The sequence below is a fragment of the Gallinula chloropus genome, assembly GCF_964237585.1.
Source record: "Gallinula chloropus genome assembly, chromosome: 4".
In the NCBI taxonomy this organism is placed as follows: Eukaryota; Metazoa; Chordata; class Aves; order Gruiformes; family Rallidae; genus Gallinula; species Gallinula chloropus.
This window is the reverse complement of record NC_140088.1, coordinates 71,955,100-71,980,421: the sequence shown is the minus strand read 5'-3', so window position 1 is coordinate 71,980,421 and position 25,322 is coordinate 71,955,100. Positions and strand designations below refer to the sequence as shown.

Sequence of the window (25,322 nt, the reverse complement as noted above, 5' to 3'; positions counted from 1 at the left end):
ATTTGTTCATACGGCACAGACCCCTGTTTCACCCACGGAAGTACTCAGCTGCAGTAGCAGTTTAGTGTGTAAAAATGACACTTGAAATGAATAGCCAGGAAGTAAAGCCAAATTACTGGATTCTAGGAAGCATAGGGAAACTCTGGCCAGCTTCCTAGACTAGTAATAAAACTAAAATCTATTTAGTAGGCCCTTCAGAATAGGAATCATCACCTCTTCCTTATGTTTCTCCAGCACCTAGCAAAAGGAGGCCCTGAACCAGAAAGTGAAAATGCCAGAAAATCCCAAGTCACAAGTTCTGCTTTGAAATGCTGTACTGAGAACCCTCAATCCGGGTGATACCTCCCATTGCAGGGCTGGGGTTTTTTTATTTTTAAACCATATGACATTCAAGAACCTGTTGTTCGAGGCACTGTAATTTACGCTCACAGCTTAGCACTGAATTTAAGGAAATCCCTGACAAACAACTTACTGGCTGTGGATCGCTACTTTTGCTAGCGTGAAAAGAGACTGCCACCCAGTGGACTACAACCAAGCACACCAACTGCAAGCCATGACATTCAATAAAGAATTGTTGAAAATTTTATTTTTAAGAAAGTGTGGTTATTTTTAGGATTTTTCATTTGAATACATAAATTCATTTGTCATTCTGTCCTGTACCTGAAAAAAAATCAGCATTTGCATGAAGGCACTGTACATAAAAAGCTTTTCAGGATTAGAAGGAAAAAAATAATCTACCAAATCAAGCTTTCACCAGAGAAAGTTAACGAGTGCAATCAGTCAGTTCAGAGGTGAGTTATGTTCTAAATGCAGCTTGTGCCATCCTGGGAAAGGTTTTACAGAATTCAGAATCCACCTGTAATATGGCAATGCTGAATAGCATACACAGATGGTGTAACACCTCTCGACGTCTGGAGTTCACTGGTATTTGTAAAATCCTTCTCCAGTCTTCTTACCCAGCTTCTTTTCTTCTACCAGTTTATCCAGGAGTGGACTGGGTGCAAAAAGAGGATTGTTGGGCTCTAGTGAATGCCACCCTGGTGGAAGAAAAGATGTGGATGAGTAAGTAATAGTTCTGTTTATGTGCAAAGATAACATAATATGTGCTACATCTCCTTAGAAAAAAAGTAAGAGGTCAGAAAAGTGAAGGTGGTTTGGAACTTATTCTAGACTCTCTAAGACCTCTGAATACAGCTGTGTAAAGTACAGATCAGTATTCGTGATTACGAGCAAATCTAGCAACTAAGTCTTTAGATGTAGTCTACTCTGAACACCTTATAATCTCCATGAATGAGGCTCTTTAATGCTTAAAAAACCTCAACCAAACTAACCTAAAGCCTCTCACAATACAGTTAAGTACAATGAAATAAAACAAAGGCTACGCTGAAAAGAAAATCCAAGCTGAATTTCTACCTGCAAAAGACACGGTCAGTTAGAATAATACAACACTACTCCACAGTACTGTCCAAAAGCAACAGAGGTTTCACTGAAGATTGCATTTCAAAGTGACATTCTGCCTCAGAGAATATTTAAGCTGCTCAAAGTAATACAACAACTGTCAACACTGTCACCAATTACGGCTCCTTTTTTTGTTATTGTACTGACATTCATCCACTTACCAACTGAAGTGAAAGAGAGATGGTATGCTTGTATCTTTAAAGGTTTTCCTTAAATCTATTTTATTTTCCTATTAATTGAGAATGAAAACAGGGGTGGCAGAAAAAGGAAGGGGAGCCTCAGCATCTGTTGTTTTTCACCAGCATTTCTTACCTCCTTACATGTTTCTCATCCCACCAATTCTTTTTAGTTATAGAAAGGTCCACTAGTGTTATTTTCCACTGGAACTTAATGAAGTCAGCAAACAACCAGTGTTCTGTCCCCATGTACATAGGGTACAGGCATACAGTACACGTGCTGTACTCATACAGCATTCTGAGCTGAATTCTCCTTCCTTTCTCCTCAATGGTTAAAAGGCTATGCCATAAACACTCACTTTAATTAAAAGTCAGATTTTCATTAGAACATTCATCTACAATTTAGCTAAAAAGGGGAAGAATAGAAGAAAATAAGCATGCAGTACCATCTATAATGTATTTACTGGTATCCAACCCAACATAGTCCAGCAGTTCAAATGGACCCATGGGATAGCCAGCCCCAAGCTTCATAGCAACATCAATATCTTCCTTTGATGCATCTCCTAAAGAAAAGATTGACAGTTTGATGAACAGAAAAGATTCCGCATCTACTTGGCAAAACCTGTAAATAATTAACAGGGTGTTATTCCACTCTGGTGCAGCTCTTCACAGAAATCTCTGCACGTTTCAGAACCACAAAAACTGGAGTCAGCATACACATGATGCTGGAGTACAAAGCTGAATCTCTCTCTCACACACACACAAGCGCCCAGCAGGCCTGCTTCCCATGCTTCTAGCTTCCACTTGCATTTCAATATAGATCACTATGCTACTGATGGAGCCACAGCTAGTGTGCTCAACCTATCAGAAAGGCTAACAGAAGAATTGGTCACTATGAAGAATAAAGTGTTCCTTTTAGAGGCAGCTGAATACTCTAAGTAAGGAAATATCTCAATTTCAGCTTCATGAGATCAGCAGCAGCTTGTGAATGACTGACAGGACAGAGTTACCCCTTGCTCTGCAACAACCAGAAGGCAAGTGACATCCAGCTGATGGACAAGGCAGGCACGGGGAGAGCAGTAGCAGCTGAGTAACAGCTTAGTTACAGCAACCAGAAAATATCCAACATCAGAGACTGAAGAGACTGTGCAGGTCCAGTTAAATTTGTGAATTGCAGCATATAAAGCCCCAGAAATTTCTACTTCAGTCTGTGCTTATAAAAATACAAATCCTGCACTGCAGATCTCACAGTTAACATTTGCTCCATTCTTTTGCTGGGAATGCATTATTTTATACAGCCACAAAACCAGATGCACCTCTACTGATTCTAATACATATTTTGATAAAGGCAGTGCACTTCTTTGCAGATCCTATAACAATGACAAGATTAAACAAACCCCAGAGGTACTTGTTAAGTAACCTCCATGTTCAATGTGCACAGGCATTCAGGGTATTCAAAAGCTTGACAGACATAGCCTGTGCAATTTATACACCTAAAATCAGAGAATCTTCACAATAAATAAAAGGGATGATTTCAGTTAAAGTTCTGTATGAAGTAGTAATTTTTATATTATCTCCTTTCACTCTTTAAAGCTGCCAAGTTTTTTAAATCATATTTTATTTCAGAGAAACTGGGAAAATTAGCCTTACTTAATTCCAAAGTAATTTCAGTTCCTTAACTCACTTGAAGCTGCTGCACATGTATGTTCTATCAACAGATCTGTCCCACTTTGTCAAAACTGGGACTTGACACACAGCTGTGTTACAATACAATTAAAAACATAAAAGGTCAAATGAAGGTTGTACCCCTAGTTCATACCAGTCTCCTAGTATAAAGCAGATGTCCATAGATGTTTGATTAACTGCTTTTTTGGCTTTCCACTAAGAACAAGGCAGTACAGAGCACCATACATTAATACTTATTGTATGTCCCCTGTTTAAATCACTGCTAATATACTCAAGGCGTTCTACCTATGCAAAAGCACACACTTATCTGAAGATGATTTTGTATAGATACAGACTCATGGACCAACTCAGTAAAATGGCATTTCAGTGCTTGGGGCTGCCAGGAAAGAGACCTACATGTCACATTAACATGGATGACAACCTGGCTCATCTTGTGTCTACTCTGACAATTAACTCAAGGGATACGATAAAAATTTAACCTGACTGAATGGAAATTATGAATTGGAAGACAGCCATCAGACTTCTCAAAACTTTAACTAGCTTTCTAAATAGATTTCATTAGAGTTAAAAAATTCATAAATTAACTTCAACAAGTTTGGAGATACCACACTGTTGAACAAAATACAAACAGAATAAAGATGAAATCAAAATATTGTTTTGCTTAGGTAGAGAACAGTCAATTTCAATATACAATTCCCAGTGACACAATTCTTCTACACTTAATTAAAAGTTCTATTGTCTCTTGAAATAAGCATAATAATACGTGTCACTTAAAGGCGCCTCTTTTAGACACACTGGAACACCCATACACTTTATTTGAAATTGAGACTTTTTCTAAGAGAATAATGCCCCTTTGGATCCATGCCTTTGCCTTTCAAGTCACTAAATTTGTTCTTTTCTCCCTTTGAGATGTAATTAGGTACATCTGTTGATGGATAAACAAGTTGTGTTGGTTTATATTTTTTTCTGGAGATCAAACCATCCCTTCCATGTGCTATAAAAGAGATTTTTAATATTTAAAGTGTATTTGGTGGAATCCTGATAATGGAGTGCTTTCATCTGTAAAAGAGCAGCGATTTCAAAACCAAAATGTTTCAAATTGCATTCCTAGTAGCACACAGCTATGAGCAGAGAACTTGAAATAAAAGCAATTATACTCTGTAATTTCATCTTTATCCACTACATTATTGGTTTGTTTCCTTTTCAGAACAATTATCAATGCTTTGAAAAATGTAATTTTTCTTTGGGGATTCGTGATTATCTCTACCTGACCTGAAAGAGACCAGCAGTGAGATGGGAGTTCCTAAAAAACCTATGTCTAAAAAAATAGACATAGAAGTTGAGACAACAGTTGAGCCCAAATCATTATACCTATATACCACAGTGTGCCACTGATTATTATACTACTTACCTCACCTAAAACTTGCTGGTTTATTTCCCAAGCTTAATGTAAATGAACTCAGGAGAACGTAGCTAATGGTCCCATTATAGGATTTTCAACCATTTTCCTTTACATCTCTTGGGATGGAGAGAGGAAGGTTCCTCATCAGTTGGCACAGGGTGTTTTTACAATGGCACAACACTGATGTCACCTCCAAACCAGAAACATTTTCCACCACCAGAACTTTCCCACACAAGTAACTAGTACCTTCCAGCTCTGCATACACTGACATTTCAGAGCGAAGACAAGGTCCTTCCAACTACACATACTGGATCATATTTGATGTTCACTATTCACTCTTAGCCTTCTGGGGTCTGAAAGCTGTGAGGGAATCACAAGGCTTTTCTGAAGGGATACAAGATCGAGCAGTTACAAGTCAACATTCCCCGAAGCCGGCATTCTAACAAGTACCTCTCTCGAAAAGCCGAACAGCTTCCATCATGTATGGCACCAAGAGACGGTTTACAATAAACCCTGGTGTGTCCTGTGAACAGAAAAGAGGGATTCTAAATAAGCATCCTTTACCAAGGCTACACTCAAATGCTGCATGCCAAATTAAACAACTGGATGAAGACACTTATTGAATCATCAACTTCTACTTCCTCAACTGTATTTTTCACCTGGTTTATCTGCTCAGTATTAAAACATGAAAGATGAATGTCACAAACAAGGAATAGGACATAAACATTCATCACAACAGAGAACAAGACTATGACAGGCTCAACTAAATCTTAAAAAAAAATTCAGTGCAGTCAGATGGCAGATGTCTTTTCTTTGCAAAATTCTGCTGATACAGTTTCCTGACAGATAGGAGAAGACCAGTTCTTCCCTAAGAGTTTTTCTTGTGTGTTCACTACTAGAAATACTCCCAGTTAAATACTGTACTGGTCCCCCACTGCTCACTGGTAAACCGTGCTCCTGAAAGTAGGATTACTTCCATAGCAAACACCAGTGCTATCAATGATAAGATACACGCTGTCAGAAGAAGATAAAGTGATACAGAACTTCTTTTACACAAGCCTTAATCAAATAAAAAATACAAAGAAAAGAGAAAGATATATGCAAATATAGCAGTATCTTGTATAATACTGTTACAGTTGTTTATTGTTCATTCCGTTTTATCTCAGTATTTAATCCAGAGAATTCCAACCAACTTTCCTTCTACAAACAGGAATGAAAAAAAAGCAAAGAGTTTCAGACACAGAGACTGCACTACCCTCTACCCAACCAACAATTCAGCATATGTTCTGCACATTACGTGCTGCAAAACTGTGACAGAAACAGGAAAAAAGGCAGCTAAGGCCACAGAGCAATACAGCAGTACAGCTAGAATTAGAATCCAGCATCCAGATGCTGAATTCCTGGTAACTACCAGATCCCAGGTCTTTCTTTTTATGACCAAATGTCTCCTGGGGACGGTGAAACTCAATTGCTTACAGCTATCCACACCACAACTTAACGGATTCAGAAAAAGAACGCTTAGGAAGCAGAGTGCTCCTCTAGTGAAAAAAACCAACCACCCAAACACAACTGTGAAGCAAAGAAGATTAATATGGGCTTAGTTACTGCAGTCTTAAGAAAAATGTGCAATAAGCACACACCATAGAAGATCCATCCAGCTGCCACACAGTACAAGGGTAGCAGCCTTGTCTCTAGCAAGGACGAGCTCCTGGTTAAGTTCTCTAGTCTTGGTTTCTGCAAGACTGGAATACAAAACCCAAACATTTTAAATCCTGATACTTCTGAGTTTTGCTCCCATATAGAAGATGTCTAGAGTCAGTCTTACTTTGGGGAATTTGTGGCCAACATGGGTGTTTCCTTTTTCAGAATGCTTTCAATAGGGAAGACAAATTGGACAAAAAGAAGCCTGGAAATTCTTGAAGTGCTCTTACATATACTAAAACCTTGTATATTAAAATTAACAGTTTTCAAGAACAGACCTTCTAAATACCAGACAATCAAAATTTACTCACTTTACAACTCACAGGACTCTTTCCTAGTGCTTTACTGAAATCCACAAGTGATTCAAAAGTCTTTTGGCTGGTCATTGGAGTCTTGATGACCTGAACAGATGGAATGTAAGGAAAGGGTAAGCACATTTATGAGCAGAACCTCTATCACTTCCTAGTACAGCAATGATTAAACTGTAATCAAGAACACTATTCCAGAAATTCACAAAATATTTGTTTTTCAAAAACAATTTCAGTGGATATGTATGTGACATAGAAATCTATTTTTAAGATAGATACACTATTTCTCAGTTTGAAAGTATGTTTCTTTAAGACACTTTCCCACTCAGCCAGTATCAGTGATAAAAGGGAGCATCACATTTAGAGATTACAGTCTAACAAAACAACTTTAAAATCTAGTCTCTGTTGCTTTGGAAAACACAATGGCATCACTCTAGAGAACCATACTAACAAGCATAGTTTGTGATACAAAGGGTTGTAACATCTACCCTGTGAATAAATATCTGCCTGACATAGATATTTAATATATTGCTCTACTAATTATTTGGCAGGGTAAGCTGACCTTCTTTTCCATACACCTAAGTCAGGCAGATACTTCCCCCCAGCCTAATGGCTGACATGATGTCAACATAAAAAAAACCACTGTAAGGACAGAGGAAATGGTTTTTTTCCTCAGCAGAAAAAAAACCCCAGTGTTCTTTGATATTAGATAAAAATATCTGAGATAATTACGTAAGACTGCAAGTTTAAAGAATGAGTTTTAATATACACTTCAGAATTTTGAAACATGGGCCCTAGCCTTTTGGACTATTAGAGAAAGAAATCCCCTCAAAGCTATGTGCTTCTGAGCATGAGATCAACAAACTATGGAAAGAGCAGATACAACTCAAAGGCACTGCAGATTTGTGACCCATGAAGGACAACTTTCATGACAGATGACTGGCAATTTCAGTTACATCTTTCACAGTTCTGGTGATTCTCTTGATTTTCCCATGATTATTTCAAACTGAAACACGTTCTACATAGGAAGTGCTGTTCTGCAATGTTTGTCAATGCCAATCCTGATTTACAGCAGTAGATCTGAAACAAAAATAAAGCTTAAGAAGTGTTTCTATTTACTGATATTGGCATCTTTCAAACTCAAGTCACTAAAAGCACAGCTTCTGTGTTCTAAATTTCTTGAAATGCTGCTCATCAGCCAGCATGACTCTGAGCTAGGAAATTCATAAATCAGGCAAAAAACCCCACAGATATTAAAGATTGACCACATCAGTCAAACAAGGTTTACTCTATTTTGTTCTTTACAAATGATGATAGGAATCTCCTATATTTTTCAAATCTCACAGAGGCTTAGTTTAGAATTGTACAGACTATGATTCACTTTAGGCTTGAGACCAGGCATAGAACATTTCCTCCATAGAAATACATGAGTGCCAACAAGCAGTTCTTAGCATAGAAATCAATAAAGTGTATGTTAGCCTAAGGAATCATGCTAAAGATTCCTGCTATTTCTGACACCACCTACAAAATTCCTCCCTTCTTACCATAGTAAGATAATTTAGTCACAACACAGAGGACACACTATTAAACTAAAAAAAAAAAAATTATAAATCCACATGAGTACTGAGGTTAGTGACAAAGAATTTATAGGTGTCTCAGCCCTCATCTGGCAACCATACTCCAACTCAAATTTGTTAATTTCAGCCAAAAGGTTCAAATATTTCAAAAGTGGGAGGAAGAGGAAGAGAATGATATGTTTAAAGACACAGAACAAGCAACTGCATAAAATGTATTTTAATGGTAAACGAAAAACTAAAGTGTACCTCAGGAGTTCAAAAGGCAGGCACAACATATGTGAAGCACTTGTCAGCAGAGCTACACTAGGACTCATTACTCGTGGGACAGAGGAAAAAGGTTTACAGCATTAAGGGCATAAGTACATTAAACTTCAGGGCAGACTGGTCAAAATGCAGTTTATTTTCACTAACTCAAGAGTTCAGCTACTCAAGGTCATCCACAACAGGGGAAGGTGAAAAAAAGGAGCAGGGAGACCTGCTGGTTTTTTCTGTAATGTCAGCTTTGCTTTGGTGGCTCAGGTGAATTCTCACATCAGATTATTTCTTATTCTGCTTTGCACTGCAGCATTATTAGCAACTGCATGATGTAGCCAAAGGAAAGTATATTTTGAAAAGATGTCTAAAGAATTATATAAAAAAACTTCTTTTTACACTTTTTCTGAGGCTGAGAAGTGCTGTAATACTTCCAGACAAACCACATGGAACACTGAAACAAACATGACTGACTTTTGAAATAAAGTCAAATAATGTTTCAAAATAACATTTGATTAATTTCTATACCAGTAACAATCAAATCCCTCTATCAGTCATGGGATCATTTTGTATAAGCTGTCAATAATTCTTATTAACCAGTGTGCCTGAAATGATCACTGTAAGCAGCCTCTCTATTGACAGTTCTTATCACTACAGGTACCTTATTCCATATCAGAAGTGCTGAAAACTGAGACCTACTCTTTACCTAAACTAATTCTTACTGATGACAACTGCACTGCAGTTTCATAACAACTACGTAACAACTACAGTTGTTATGATGATGACAATACACTTACCTCCACAAGCTTCATCATAGGCACAGGATTGAAGAAATGGAGACCACCAAACCGGTCCTGCCTGGTGGTGGAGTTAGCCAACTGTGTGATCTGCAAGGAGGAAGTGTTGCTCGCAAATATCGTGTGCCTGGGAAAAAAGAAACATATAGACAGCATAAATTAGTTATTTTTCTGACAGTAGGAGGCTAGTGCACTAAACATAAACAGACAACCATTGGCTAACCATCCACAAAATTCTCAGAACTATCCCTGCAGATTACCACGGTCCTTTTGCTGAGCAATGTACAGCAATAACGAAATAACCACTGGAAAGGCTGTGTGAGATTCTGACTCTCAAATAAGGATGTTGAATGCTTACACTAGTTGATGGCAAAAATAAAAGACTCTAAGTAGAACGTTTTTGTTAACTCTCCAAATCTATTCCAGGTAATTACTTCAGCAGTTCTGGAAACTAATGGTGGTATTTTTTATTGTTTATCATTTACACACCTATGGAAACTCAATTTGCCATGTTAAAAATGCACTTTGGAGCCTTATAAAAAATTGGAATCTCTTTGTTGTTTTTTAGAAATAATGACCAATTGTAAATGTGATGAGCAATCTTCAACCAAAGCAAAGAGATGATGGGTAAAAAAAAAAAAAAAGAGAAAAGATAAAAATTGCCACTCTGCAAAGGATGCACAAAATCACAGGAATTTTCAGACATATATGAAGTCTTTTCCCAACAGAAATCAGATTAATTACAATTTATAATGTATTGGGTGTATTATTTTTCAGAAAAATCTCAGAACCTTAACAGCACTGCTATAGTGCCATCACACTGAAATCTCACAGAAATGTTCTTTTCTTCAGCACACAAAGATCAGCAACCATATTAGAGAGGAAAGTCTACCCCCTCCATTCTGGGCTGTATCCTACTCATCTTTCAAAAAGTTATCCTACTAGACTCACGAAATGTTAATTTATATTGGTATTTTGTGTACATTTTACTGAGATGTAACTGAGCTTTGGAAACAGAAATTCCAGAAAAGTTAAGTCCCAGTCTTGGTGACATCTTATAGTGGCATTAAAAGAAAACTTTTGGGGATTAAAAAGACCCCACAAAAACACCAATTTTTTAAATGTTTTCTTCAGTTTTTGAGACTCTGTTAAGAAGGAAATAAAAAACCCTAAAATCCTGAGAATTCCTGTAGATATTTCTTACAAACTTCTTTTTGTTATTTCCCCACTACTAAGTGGGTGTTATATTGCTCTGCAGTGGGGTACTAAGAAAAGCATGCTACATTTCATAGCTTTGACCTTGCAAGGCCAATGCCTCCAAAAAACACTCATTCCCACTGCAAATCTGCCACTGTAAAAAAGAATTCGAATATTCATCTAAAAATTAAGCACACCTATTTGTGACCATTGTGATCACTGCTGGGTTTATATCTGGGTTCACATTAAGTGAGAGATTTTTTTCTGTGGGTCAATACTGCAGCCTCACACTACATAAAGCCCTGAGGAAAAAATTTATTCATTTTTTGTTGTGTGTAAGGGCGTTTTATTTCCACTTTCTGCTCTGGCCAAAGAATTGACTTAAGTTGAGTTTAAAATAGAATTTACATGCCTCCCACTCAGAATTACACAATCCATGCTTCAGATGACAGCAGTGCAGGAAGGCTTTTGAAAGCACCAGTCCTAGCAGTGCTGTTTTTCCAGGCACCGTGTGCTTTCTCTTGGTGCCACCTAGTGGGTCATGGAAAGGCGTTAAAACCAGAGGCCAGAGACACACACCATTTCGGTAACACTGACTCATACACCAGTTCCCTTACACAGCGACGCCGAACAATGGTTCTGATGTAACAGTTGTATAACGCAGTGAGCGGTTCATAACCACTGGCCAGCTCCTAGCTGGGTTTCCACATCTAGAAATAAATCCTAGGCTAAGGATGGGTCTGGGATTGCCGGTGTTGACAGGCATTCCCACCACCCAGAAATAAACAGAAATCAAGCACACAAGAGCTCTTAAAGCAAGATACCCAAAACCTCTTTGGTCATGTTCACTACGATCTGGTTCAGATGTGGTGTCTAAGGGCCTAAAACCCACAAAGAATGTGGGAATATTCTACAAAATCCCTAATCCGACCTTTTCAAAATGGAAACATGAGGAGACTGGCTCAGTTCAGTAACAGGGAAGCAGAACTGAAGCATGGGTAGCAATACCTTATCACCTGCTCTAAAGATGATGACCAGTAAGAATTACCATATTAGGAGGATGAGTATAACACTGACAGGAACAGAATATACACTAACAATGCTGCAAAGTTTTAAGAACACAAACCTCAGGCTGATAGCATCCAAGAAACAGCACTGACCATTTCACCTGAACATTTACCCAGAGGAGGAATACCTGATGTGTCCTGGGATTGCAAACTCTCCCCATTCATTATACTTTCTCTGAAAATTTAGGAAAAATTCAGCCCCCACCCCTGAATAAAAGTCTCAACAAGGGACAGCTTTCCCACCTCCCTCCCATTTATAGCCCCACTTTAGAAGAATTATACATCTTTTATAGAGAAAGAGGAAGTAAGTTGTGTTTGGGTGTTTTAATGGTTTGGTTTTACGTCATCCCCAGATTTAACTTCATTGGAGAGCTCATCATGGTGTAAATACAGGCACCAAACCCGTAGCTGTTGCAGCTGAGGAAACCCATGAGACTTGGAAGAAAAATGCAAGGCTCCACACAACTTATGTTCCAAAGGGCATTATTCAGCATCCTGCCTGAGCAACTGCAACACACAGCCCCTTGCGTTTCCATCAGCTACCCCACTGTAAACCCTGAGGTCTGAATTAAGTCCTCCTTTCTCAGAAGCCAGGTCTTTCATGACCTCTGCCTGTAACACACACTTGACAGTGCCATCAATGCCCAGAGCCACAGAAGCAAAGCTTCTCCCAAGACTCAAAGCTATCTTTAAATAAATCTTGTCTTCAGTGCCAATCAACAGCAAGTCCACCACCCCCATCAAGCTTACACAACAGTTAACCCACACTGTACTTTTAGACGTTTTGAAACACTGAAACTTATTGAAGGCTGTAGGACACCTGCACCAACAGGCAGAGCCTTCCACTCCACCACAGTGCTGCAGGGCTTGAGTAAATCCTACCACTTCCTTCTACAGAGAAAAACAGCCACTAGCTACTCACATCATCTGCAACTAACTCTATATCCCTCACATAATTGCAATTACTATTTGTATCTAATAGCTAGTATTTTAAACAACTGGCTACTAAGTTTCACTATTTTACTAGCTTTTCTTTCTTTCTGTCTAGACTTTCTACTCTGTAACCCCTATTTTTCACCATTCATGCCCCTTCTCTTTATGCTGCATGTGAAGTATCTGTATGTTTATCATAATTTCTATTTAAAAGGAAGGCTCCTTGCTTAATATTTTTCCATCCCTGCAAAATGATGACTTTTGCCACCAAAAAAAGCATATCTGAACAACTCCCAATGTCTTTTAATACTCTGTAACGTAAACTGTGAAGTTTTAAGGCCACTATACACAGTTCAGTCTAAGGAAAAATAGCCTCAGGTGTTCCAAACATATTATTAAGTGAGGCCACAAGTCCCTGTGTCCTTTTCCTTGCTGTCTGGTTCTAGACAGTTTGCCATTTAGTAGACTATAATTTGGTCATTAGCTTTCCCTAATGAATATGAACAACAAGTCACACAATCAACAGTCTTGTTTTCACAAAACAAACATAATCTAATCATGACAAGGTATCCTGGTAATTGACAAAAAGCACCTACTCGATTTGTCTGTCAGACTAAGCATAAAGGCAAGTTACCCTGTTCTCAGTGCACTGCTGTGCACTGTGTTCTGTGATCACTCCTTGTTTTCAGATGTACCAACTAATTTTGATTATTGACCATATGAGACAGCCTGAAAATCTCCCCAGGCTGAACTAGTGATAACATCTTTTCTCCCTTGACATTATATTCAAGGCACAGCTTGCCTAGTTGTTTAGCCTAGAGTATCTCTTACCCAATACCCCCAGATTTAGCTGTACTAGTTAAAACCTCAACCTGCAAGCAGTCAAGATCTCGTGATCCTGAGTCATCCATTACAAGGATCAAGCTCCTGTGACTATCCACTTATTTAACAGCATTTCTGGATTTGGACATAATTCAACAGTAACTTCCAACAGCTTTTAAATGTAATGCCAACGATGTTCCAGGGACTGATTCTCCCCTTCTATTCTGCTCTGCTGAAACCTGCAGTACCCCATCCTGCTCTGGAGCCCTCAACACAAGAAGGACATGGGCCTCTTGAACTGGGTCCAGGAGGATGATCACCTACCTGGAGCACCTCTTTTGTGAAGACAGGCTGAGAGAGTTGGGCTTGTTCAGCCTGGAGAAGAGAAGGCTACAGAGAGACTGTAAAACAGCTTTCCAGTACCTGAAGGGCACCTACAGCAAAGCTGGGGAGGGACTGTTTGTAAGGGCAAGGGGCAACGGTTTTAAACTCGAGCAGGGTAGGTTTAGATTAGTAATTAGGAAGAAGTTCTTCACTGTGAGGGTGGTGAGACACTGGAACAGGTTGCCCAGAGAGGTGGTGGAGGCCCCATCCCTGGAGACATTCAAGGTCAGGCTTGATGAAGCTCTGAGCAACCTGATCTAGTTAAAGGTGTCCCTGCTTACTGCAGGGGAGTTGGACTGGATGACCTTGAAAGGTCCCTTCCAACCGAACACATTCTGTGAATCAAAGTAACTGAGTGCAGGCTAAGGAATTATTTACATTTTTACCTCACGCACAATAACCAGCAATAAGTTATTTCCAAACTCGTGTAATGCAAAGTAAACTTAGTTCACTTAAGCCACTGTTGAGCTATGACTTAACAGCCAAGAGGCTGAGACTTCTTAAAGACTCATTCACTTTAAGAGCCCTGAAAACAAATATTTTATCATCCCAGTTCCCTATTTAAACACAGGAACACGTACGGTAACCATACCTCATGTCTACCAGGACAAGCTTATTCTACAGCTGTGCATTTGGATTTGAACTTGCTTAGCAGATGGATAAAACTTATGAATAAACATACCTGGAAGCACATCACATGAGGCAATGTAACAATAAACCTGGTTGATACACCTGAATGTTTGTAGAATATGCACCTGGCACACCAACTATTTCATAACACATGACAGTCTGAAGTTAATCTAAGGGAAAAAACCCTTTTCTTTTTAGCAAAAGGAGCTACAGCAACACAGAACTAACGGTGTAAGAATAAAACCAGAAGGTACAAAGGTCTAAGTTTCAAATGTAACAGGAAAAATACACATACTCTGGTGCAAACTTATCCAGTCTCTTGAAGAGTTCATTTTTAAGTTCCTGGTTCTCCACAATAGCTTCTATCACCAGATCCGTGCTGTGGACCACTGCTACTGCATCTGTGCTTGTTGTGAGGTTCTTTAAGGTCTTCTCCATGAACTCAGCACCAGCCTGAAACATTTCCAAGAAGTTGCAGTGTCTATTTACAAGATTTAATTTATTTTCCCACAAAACTCCCCTTACGTGCTCTGAAGTGGTTTTGAGTCCTCAAAAACTCATAGCCTGCCACATCTCCAAATCAGTGAGAAAGGTCCAGTATACAGTTACAATGCTTGTACCAACAAAATTTTCCTAGCCAATCAAACCTGCTTTAAAGCAAATAGGAGACCTAAGAAATAATTCTTTTAGGAAGACTACGTGCTGCAGTCCAACCTTCCACATAAGAGTCTGAGTGAACAACCAGTAGGTCTATCAGTAGTTTCTGACACAACCTGGACTTGTCCGCCATAAATAGCAACTTTTCCAGGTTCCAGCCTTCACAATGTTTTCCTTCACTGATTATCTGGTTTCACTCCTACAAAGAGGTACATGCTTGTATATGAACACTTCAGGAAATCAAATGTCCTACACTCACTATGGTTTCAGTGTAAACGTGGGGGAAAATTATTCTCTTTTCTGAGCAGTAAATCTGCCAATCACTGATGTAGTTTGTGAGGACTCTCCAACAGAACTGCAAGGCTTTGAACCAAGTGTAAATGGAGACATAGTACAAGTAAAGCCATAACTGCATGCTACAACATAATGTCATACATGTAAGTACAAGCATCACAAGGACATATTTTTAATTATCATTAAAATACTCCCCATAATTATGTACAGGAAATTATAATGCTGTGGATTATCCTGTTATTACTACAATTTTTCTTCTGTTTTCCCTCATGCAAGCAAGTCCTTTCTCATTCCTTTGTGTGCTGTAACATTCATGCTACTAATCACCTATGCTAGTACATATTGTATATGTTACTATGTATCAACAGAGGAATCAAATCTGCTGTGGAATTTACAGAAACAGATATAGTAAAAAATAACCCTTAGGAATTTAGATGTGTCAACTGCTTCATAGTGACCACAGTGACTTGCTGTATATATTACTCAGTAATGTAAATGCAAAGTATTTTAGAGATCAAATTCACATCACTTCAGGGTAGTTAAACCTGGTCTTTATTTCAGAAATCCTGTGCCCAAGTGTTTGGTTGGGATTTTTGATTGGTTTCTTTTGTTTGTTGTTTTGTTGGGTGGTTTTTGAAGAACAATTCTTACAAAGGTGTTCAGACAATTTTTTAACTATTGGCTTTTGGACAAGATTGGTGCATTCCTAAGTAAGCACTCATAGATAGTTGCTTTAAATCTTTTATCTCAAGGCTGAAGCCTACGAAAGAATATAAAGCAAGACATCTTTCAATCTCCCTGAATTAAAGAAAAAAAAAGTTGTTAAGCACACTGGAAAAAGTTTTCTTTTTAAGCCAGTATATTAACATGCTCTGGTATTGTACACAATATCAGAACTGCAGTATGGTATTTTTGTTCTCCTAAATTTTCACAGAACTATAAAGAAGATGATGTCAACCTCAGGCTTATCTGCAAATTTCTTCTTTGTCACTCTCTTCAAACTCTCTTCAATTCCTTTTGCAGACTTTTTAAGGATTTCATCTGACTGGTCTACTAACACCACAGTGTGACCACTGGCTGCTGCAACCTGAAAGTTAAAAAGAAAAACAGATTCAACATCAGTATCATAAAACAACCAAACATACCAGTTTGTATTGGGGCAGGCAATACACTAAATAACTTGGGCAAGAAAGAGAGCTAAAGAACGTTGAATTAACACTTACGCACTCGACTGGAAAAATGACGAAAACCTGCACATGGCTGGGGAGGAAGGGAAGGGAGAAAGATCTCAACTTGTAGGAAAGAGAAAAATAAATCCATTTTCCCTCCAAGCTGTCTGCAAAATGCTACGTGCACCTGGAGACAGTTGAATTCTGCAGCTATGGCTAGAGAACGAACAAGAGCCCTAACTGTGATCCTGTTCTTTGTGAGGAAAAAGGGCTATGGAGACCACAACGGGAATGCTGGCAGGGTGAGTGGATGGCACAAGGGGTGGCTAACCCTGTGTTCCCGGGACATAGCTTAACACAACTCTGCTGTTCAGCCATGGGCACAGCCCTGTAACAACAGGAAGGTGAAAGGGGAGCTTCTGGGAGTAGCAATGAAGCGTTTCCCCCTCCAGGAGCCTGCACAGGCCTGAACGGCCCCACAAGCTCCCTTTCCTGCGCACTTGGTACAAGCACTGGCTCAGCTGCAGGGAGCAGTACTGGGTTGTCTTTCTGGATGGTATTCAATTAATTTCAAACATACAATGTCACTCTCTCACACTGCAACAACCTATTTGTTCACTGCTCATTACCTATTACTTCACTATTCATTAATGTTTCTCTTGTTAGTTAGCAACAGCCTATGCTCATTTTCAGAACTGTTGAACAGAGTTTCAATATAACAACAGTAGAAATATGTTGTTAAAACATGGCTCCACTGACTGTTTTTAAAGTCACACAACTTCAGAACCGACCTTCTGCAAACCTCCCCTTTACATCTAACCTTGCACCCAGGAGACTAAAGATTCTCCTGTGCCCACAAGACCTACTTCAACAAAGCCAGCTGAAATGAAAAGTACAGAGAGATCTCTTGGAAAAAAAGTGTGGTGCTATTCTCATCAAAGTTGCCTCACTAATCCAGCAAATAAAGAAGCACCAGACTGCCTCTGGACAGCAAGAGATGTCAGTCTGCTGCTGGACATGTCTTTATCCATTTATCCATTTTTTAAATTATTTTTTTTTTTAGTCCTTACAGGCATTTCATTTAAAAAAAAAAAAGTTATAAAAAACATTTAAACCAAGCTTTGACTTGCCCTCCTAATACTTCATCTGCTGATGATCATTTGCAAGGGCAAAGCAAGACCTTCTACACTCTCCAGAAATAAAACCAGCACCAAGCACATTTGTAAGAGATGTTTCACTGATTGGCCATTTAGGATTACACCATCACCAACCAGTGGGCAAAAAATGCTAGAAAAAATTAACGTCTCCCTTTTCCCACCTCACCCTTACCATGTTTACACAGACAGGAAACAAGAAAAATGGCAAAAAATCATGCCATTCCTTGCAATTGAAAAAACACACTTGCTCAGATGCTACTACCCAACAACCTTAAGAATGCTAAATGCAACCACAAGAGCACTCGGGAGTCAATCAACGCTTTTCTCACACAGAAGTGCTTTTGATGTGGCAGAATCAGAAGATGATAAACTCTTGGCTTTCAAACATACATTTTGGCAGAGGCTAGCTTCTCCTGACAGTATGAGAAAGCAAGGAAAGAGGACAGACAATCTCTTAAGTGTTCTAAAGGATAAGAGAAGCTTTATTAATAGGGCGCAGAGGAGACTCCACTCAATGTTAGAATCACCTCTGCTTTCAGGTAATTCTGGATTGATAAATTGAAGGCAGATGGTCAGCGAAACAATCTGTGGTTCTTAACAGTGGCAGACGACTGCAACCCCCATTACTGTCAAATACCAGACATGTTCCTCTTGTCAAGCTGCTCTCTGAAAACATGCAGTCTAACACAATATTCACTTTCCCTGCAAAATTATAACCTTTGCATAACACACATCTTCCTCAAACTTGAGAACAACTTTCTTCAAAGTGGTTCTTTGATGGCTCTTTCAGTGGAAACCTTAAGCTTTAGTATCAAGGTACAGAGAAGTGTTTTTACCAAACAAGTTAATGAGCAACTAGCTAATTCCTTAACAAAAAAGAAGAAAAAAAAAATCCCTGTATTCCTCCTGCTAGAGACTCTCCAGGAACGTAAGAAACCTTCAGTTCTGAGAAGGAAACCCATTAATTTGTGAAGAATTGCTATTTATGAATTCCAACTTCGATCTCAATTTCTTCCTGGGGACGCCTGCATGCTCCAGCTACTCTTAACAAAGTTTCTGAACTATCATGAGCAACTATCATGGAACTATCATGGTCCTTCTGTCAATTACGTCAGTATCTGAATCTTAAGTCACTGACAGGGCAGTTCAGTCTTCCGTCCCAAAGCTTTACCAAGTTAAAGATGAACTTGAAAATCGAAGACCTGAGATTAAACACTGGGAAAATAAGTCCTATTTAAATATTAACCACTTCATAACTCTGCAGATGATTGACAGCTAAACATTCATTTTAGCTGCTGTATTCTACTTCAGTAACTTGCAAAATGTCACTTGATCTGCTCCCTTGGCAAGCTGGAAGAAGCTTCTTTCCTGGACTAACATTTTCCAAATATTATTACACACAGTCAGTTTTATAAATAGTCCGTACATTGCCTTAAGAACCACTTTAAACAACTTACAACATTGACCTTGGTGGTCCCTGCCTACCCGCCTGGCCTCAGGATGCGCGGATTAGCAAGCGAACAGTAAGTCTGAGAGTTGAGCAAGTAACTGGGCGCAGGACAGCAGGGCCTTCCGCTCCTCCGCCTCACTAAAACCCAAATCCGCACAACTCGGCCAACACGGCAGCTGGACGCGTCCCTCCTCGCTCCTCATACCACCCTGCAGTCACAGAACGCGCGAGGTCGGAAGGGCCTATAAAGGTCACCTGCTCCGACCCCCCTGCAGTAAGCAGGGACATCCTCACTAGGTCGGGTCACTCGGTGCGCCCTGCCAAGCCTGACCTTCCTCTGTAAGGCGCACAGGCTGCCCAAGCTTTGCTTGTTTGGTTGCTGGTTTTTAGTACGGCCCCTGCCTTGCAACTCCGGGAGCGCTTGAGCGGCGTCTCGACTCGTCCAAGCTGGCAAGGCCGGGCCGGTAACTGGCACCAGCATGTGTCGCTCCTCAGCCGCAGCGGAACGCGAGCGGAGACCGACGGCTTCGCCTTCCCTCCTGTGCTCTCCCTGCTCGCTCGCTCGGTCGGGGGCAGGTTACAACGATACGGCTGGGTCAACTTCAGGTAAAAAAGACACCAAAGCGGGAAGCCAGAAGCGCAGGGGACGCGAGGAGCCGCAGCACGGGGCGGCCGGGGCTGGGGGCGAGTGGGGTGGGTGTCTCCCTACGGCCTCATCCCGGGCACGAGTCCCGGCTTGCCTCAGAGTGCCCCTGCCGGCGGGGCCGCCTCGGGGAAGCGAGAGCCATCACGGCCGCCCGCCGCCTCACCCCGCACGGGAGGCGAAGGGGGCCCTCCCGCTGCACGCGCCGAGTAACGTCCGCCCAACGGCCGCCATGGCGCCGCCGCCTCCCCTTCACCCCAGCCCCCGCCGCCGGGACGGGATAGGACAGACTCACCTGGGCGATACCGGCGCCCATGAGACCGCCGCCGATGACCGTGACATGCTTGACGATCAGCTTTTTGGCGGCCGCCGTGGCGGCGGCGGAGGAGGCGGCGCGCACAAACTGGCGGGTGATGAAGGCCATGGCGAAGGCGCACAGCGGGGAGCGCGGAGCCAGGGGCTGTGGCGGCGGGGGAGGAGCGGGGCGAGCCGGGCGGAGCCATAACCGCAGCTGGCTCGTCCCCCTCCGCCCTCGGGGAGAGGAGGCGCTTTGTATCCTTCGCCTCCGCTACTTCGGATTTCTTCAGAGGCGTCAAGCAGGCAAACCCGAGGTTAGCACGGTGGCACCGCTGCCGCAGGCGGCTGCAGCCATGCCGGGCCCCGACTGGCGATTGCGGGAGGCAGGCTCGATGCGCGGGCTGCTCCAACGTCTGCCCTTCGCAGCAGAGGCCACTGTATTATCACAGAATCACAGAACATTAGGAGTTGGAAGGGACCTCAAAAGATCATCTAGTCCAACTCCCCTGACAGAGCAGGTACCTAACTTAAATCACACAGGAACAGGTCCAGGTGGGTTTTGAACGTCTCCAAAGCAGACTCAACAACCTCTCTGGTGCTCAGTCACCCTCACAGTGAAAAAGGTCCTCCATATACTCACATGGAACTTCCTCTGCTCCAGCTTGCACTCATTGCCCCTTGTCCTGTTGCTGGCCATCACTGAGAAGACCCTGACTCCATTCTCCTTACGCTTTACATATTTATAAGCATTAATAAGGTCACTCCTCAGTTTCCTCCAAGATAAAAGAGGCCCAGCTCCTTCAGCCTTTCCTCATAATGAAAGTGTTCCACTCAGTCATCTCGGTGGCCCTGCACTGGTCTCTTTCAAGGAGTTCTATGTCCTTCCTGAACTGAGATATTCCAGGTGTGGTCTCACCAGGGCAGAATAGAGGGGGAGAAGAACCTCTTTCACCTACTAACCGCACCCCTTCTAATACACCCCGGGATGTCATTGGCCTTCTTAGCCATGGGGGCACATTGCTACCTCATGGTCATCCTGCTGTCCACCAGGACCTCCAGGTCCCTCTCACCTACACTGCTCTCCAACAGGCCAGTCCCCAACCTATACTGGTACCTGGGGTACCAGCATATTGCCTTCAAAGCATCTGCCTTGGTGTTGCAGCAGCTCACTTTCTCCACATTAGAAGCACTCCATAATAAGAGTATTGCTGAAGACGGGGATTTCATTTTCAAGCTAGTAGAAAATACATAGTAAACAAACAAGCACACAAAAATCCTTCCTTTAGAAATACTAACGGCTGCATCATATCAGATGCAGACAGTCCTCATTTTCCATTTAATTTCTTTATTGCCAGAAAGACCGGCACTTCAAGTCAGCAACAGCGGCAGCTGACAACATGGCAATTACAGCTTATTCTACTTGAGTCAGCATCAGGGTAAACATTAAGCAACTTGTTTTCTTCAAACAAAAGTAGCAGAGTATTCAGATATCTCTGCACTTTGTACCAAAAGTGCAGTGCAGAAAAAAAATTCCCCCTTTCCTCGTTCAGCCTCATTGGGCAGCAGATGAATCAGGAGCAGCAAGTGGCTGCTGGAAACAGCTTTGCCCAAACAGAGGCTCAGAGTTACTGTTCCTTGTGTATACAAATGACAGCTGAGCAGGTAATTAATGAAATTCCCCCCCAAAATAGCACTGTGCCAAGTTACCTGCAACTTAACTCCAGGGTGTAAGACATGAGGTTTCCACATAGACCTGCTGTTCCTGAGCACCCAGCTCTCCACACACGCCAGTGCTCACACCCACTCCTTCCCCAGGAGCACTCCCGTTTTACCCCCTGCTCAGCCCTCCCTTGCCTGTGCCAGGATCTCCTGCCTCTCCCTGGGCTCCCTCTGGGACAGAGGCCTCAGGTTTCTGCTTGGCCCCAGTCCTGGGCTCTCCCTAGGCACCTCCTCCCCTCTCTGCCTTATATACCAGGAGTCCACAGAACTACACCTCGACTGCACACAGAGGTTTATCATGCCTTGTTCCTCAGATTGGGCATCTCCTCAGCCTTTTATACTGTCCGTCTCTATTCTTTGCTCTCCTTCAATTCTGTGTAATTGTTTTTAAAACTGCATTGAGAGAAGGAAGAGACGTACCCTTTCTATATCATTTGATCATATCACACCTGGCAATGTATTTTCCCAGTAACACTTTATTCCCCCACCTCCCTCACTTACCATCCAAACCATTTTGTAACATCATCTCACTGTAAGGTACTGGAAAAATGCCTTAACAATCGCCACCCAGAGCAATCTGAGGTTCAGTTGGAACACGAGGGGGTTTAACCTCTGTCAAACTAAGTCTTGTCTAGGTTGTGGATCGTGACACTCACTCAAAAGCTTTCTTTCTAAGATGTAAAACACCAAAACCCAGAAGCTTAATCAACAAGTGGAATTCATTAAAATGACTATGCAAAGCTGCCAGACAGTTATTTTAGAATTACTTTATTAAAAATAATATTAAATTGAAGCAAAGTCTGAAGTAATTTTTAGAAATAAAGACATTTTCAGCATTCAGAAATAGCCATCTGCTTAAATAAACATACATTTTTCAATAAGGCATTTGAGATGCTTCCTCTGCTAGAAAAAGGGAAGGATATATTTACAAATGCAAACCAAATCTGCTACCACTTTGCTTACAGTTTACCAAAGATGGTAACATATTTTTAATACACAACCATTTTCTTGCTTATATTGTTTAGCTACTTTCATGGCATCCTGTGAAAATTTCAGTGCATCTGGAAGGCATGAAAGGCAGGTCTTTTCCAGCATTTCCAACAGCATTTTGCATTCTGACAGACATTGACATGGTTGCACCTTCACATCAGTATTTTTAGCTGGTCACTCAATGCAGCATTTGAGTATAGGTCAAAACCTGCATCTCAAAGTACTTTGTAGAAGGATAATTTTTGTAGGATTGTTTTCAAACATGATGATTTAAACTAAAACCAGCAGGCAAAATGAGCACAAATATGCACAATTGCACACTCTAGGGAACTATGTGAATTTTGTCTTCTTTGGAATCTGTAAAAAAAATAAAGTGCTTTTCAATGTGTCCTCATTGATTATAGGACAAGTATTTTATATAAATGATCAGTTACACACCAACATCATTATGTTGCTTAAAAAACATTTCAACAGAAAGATAAATATTATCAGCACTTAATTTTAGCTTTGCAATGAAGCATATATCATTTAAAGATTTTCCAGACAAAAATACCAACTGTACAGAATCTATTTATTTATTCATTGGAAAATACGAAGTTAAAGAAATAAATTATTATTACTCCAATACTGTCAGCTTTTAGTGCAAGTTTACTAGCATTGGTACCAAACTCCACTTTTTACTGTACTATTTTTAAAAAAAAAATCATACAAAGAAAAAACTTAACATGAGCATGGGCTAGCCTCTGAAGTAAAAAACTGGCCGACATAAGGACCAGAAATTCTCACATAAACAGTGGGGTACTTGACCAACCAAATATATTGTTCAGAAATTAAGCCACCCTATTACTCAAAACACCTAACAGAAAACCTTAATTTAAATCCAAAGTATCTTACAGTCTTTGCTAGGCACTACCTGGCTTTTAAAAGTGACAAAAACAGAGGTTAACTGAAAGCTGAAGGCTTGATTCTTCTTTTATAATTTAGGCTTACTTTCTGCTATGGAATACCCAGTTTTACTTTACTGTCAATTTCACATTCCAGTCTCATAAACTTGACATTTTGAGGACTTCCATTGTTTTCTAGATCTCCACTGAGGGAAAAAAAAAGGTGCCTTAGAAGAGTACATATGTACTTAATTCATATGGTACGAAATTCTGCTAGATCTGAAGGTGAATAAGGAGATGGAAGGATGATTAAGAACAATTATTTAAAAGTTAATTGTTACATGACATCCAAAAGATCACTTTCTAATGTGTGAGATCTTTCAAATAAAAGGCAAGATTGAGTGCCCCCTTCCAAAACACCCAACAAGTTCCCTGACAACTGTTTTCACAGTGGTAAACAGCACTAAAATTTTTCACGTGACAAGAGTAAGGTACTGACACACTAATATTCTGTGAATCACAGATCTTTTTACTCCACATGGAAGGTAACAAAGAGAATGCCTTTATACTCAAACCTCCAGTTTGTTGGATTCCTCATGTTCCATGCCTAAATGTGTACAATCCACAGTGCCATACTGATGCCATAATGTGAGGTAAGTCCTTGGCTCCCAAAGCCAAGCAGGTTGTGGCCATAACTGTCCACAGTGCCTGTAAATGAAAAACGTGAGTGCAAGCCCCACCTTCAGAATTAGGGACTCTACGGTCTTTCCTGATGAGTGGGCTGTTGGTCTTGCCCAAACTTCTGCCAGAGAAAGAGATGCTACTGCTGACGTGGGGAAAACAGCGAAGGTCACGTGGCAATACAGATGTCATCCTGAAAATCTGCTTGACACCAGAGAGAAATGACTTCTGCTGCTTCTAGTTAGAAAAATCTGTTCTCATTTATAGTCTTAGATAAAACATCTGCATCCAGACACTGCACATTCCTTTCACATTAAGAACATACTGTATTCAAGCCTGGGTTTTTAAAGTTGGTACCTGCTTGCTTCTAGTGGGGTCTGACAGTCAAGAATGTTTGGATGCAGGAATCCAGACCAATTCGATCCAATCTACACCTACAAGTCACTTCCAAAAAAGAGTTCTCCATGGTTTAAAGAAGCATCATTTAGTTAGTTCCAAAAATTATTTGTCTTATTTAAGCTCAGTTATGTTTCCTTATACAGAAAATGCTAACAACTTCTCATTCATTAATCCTTTTGGTATTAGAGGATGTCCTTCAATCATTTGCAAGTTTAATGTTTACACACTGCCTTTACCAAAACAACAGTTACTCTTTGCAGTGATAAAAGCATTAGCAGATGTTTTGGACCATTCTTCCATGATTAATATTTGACAAAACAACACTAACTGCTTTTAGACACAGGGGTTAAGCCCAGCAAATTTTAATATCAAATTGAAAATTGTGCTATCAGTTAATTTGTGGAATGCAACAGTTGACAAAAGAAAAACAATCTTCTCTTTCCAGAAGTGTAAATGGATCACTCTCACTGACTATGAAAGTCTATGCAGCTGTGTTTTTTTCTGGAAAGAAAGTAAGAAAATAAGCTGGAAAGAAAAATAAAGCTGGACTTTAAAAGTGCAGTGTTTCTCTGTTTAATCTTTCTTGATGTTA

The 25,322-nt window shown here is 40.6% G+C and overlaps 1 protein-coding gene across 1 annotated transcript; it reads right to left on the bottom strand.

Moving 5' to 3' along the window:
• Positions 1–569: 569 nt before the first annotated feature.
• Positions 570–20,212, bottom strand: HADH (hydroxyacyl-CoA dehydrogenase). The gene is made up of 8 exons (XM_084264116.1): positions 20,056–20,212; positions 16,300–16,428; positions 14,686–14,843; positions 9,358–9,484; positions 6,735–6,824; positions 5,173–5,245; positions 2,081–2,197; positions 570–1,037 (listed from the first exon to the last, which is right to left on the bottom strand). The coding sequence occupies exons 1-8, from the start codon at positions 20,182–20,184 to the stop codon at positions 919–921; spliced, it is 942 nt and encodes a 313-aa protein (XP_084120242.1). The 5' UTR covers positions 20,185–20,212; the 3' UTR covers positions 570–918.
• Positions 20,213–25,322: the final 5,110 nt, after the last annotated feature.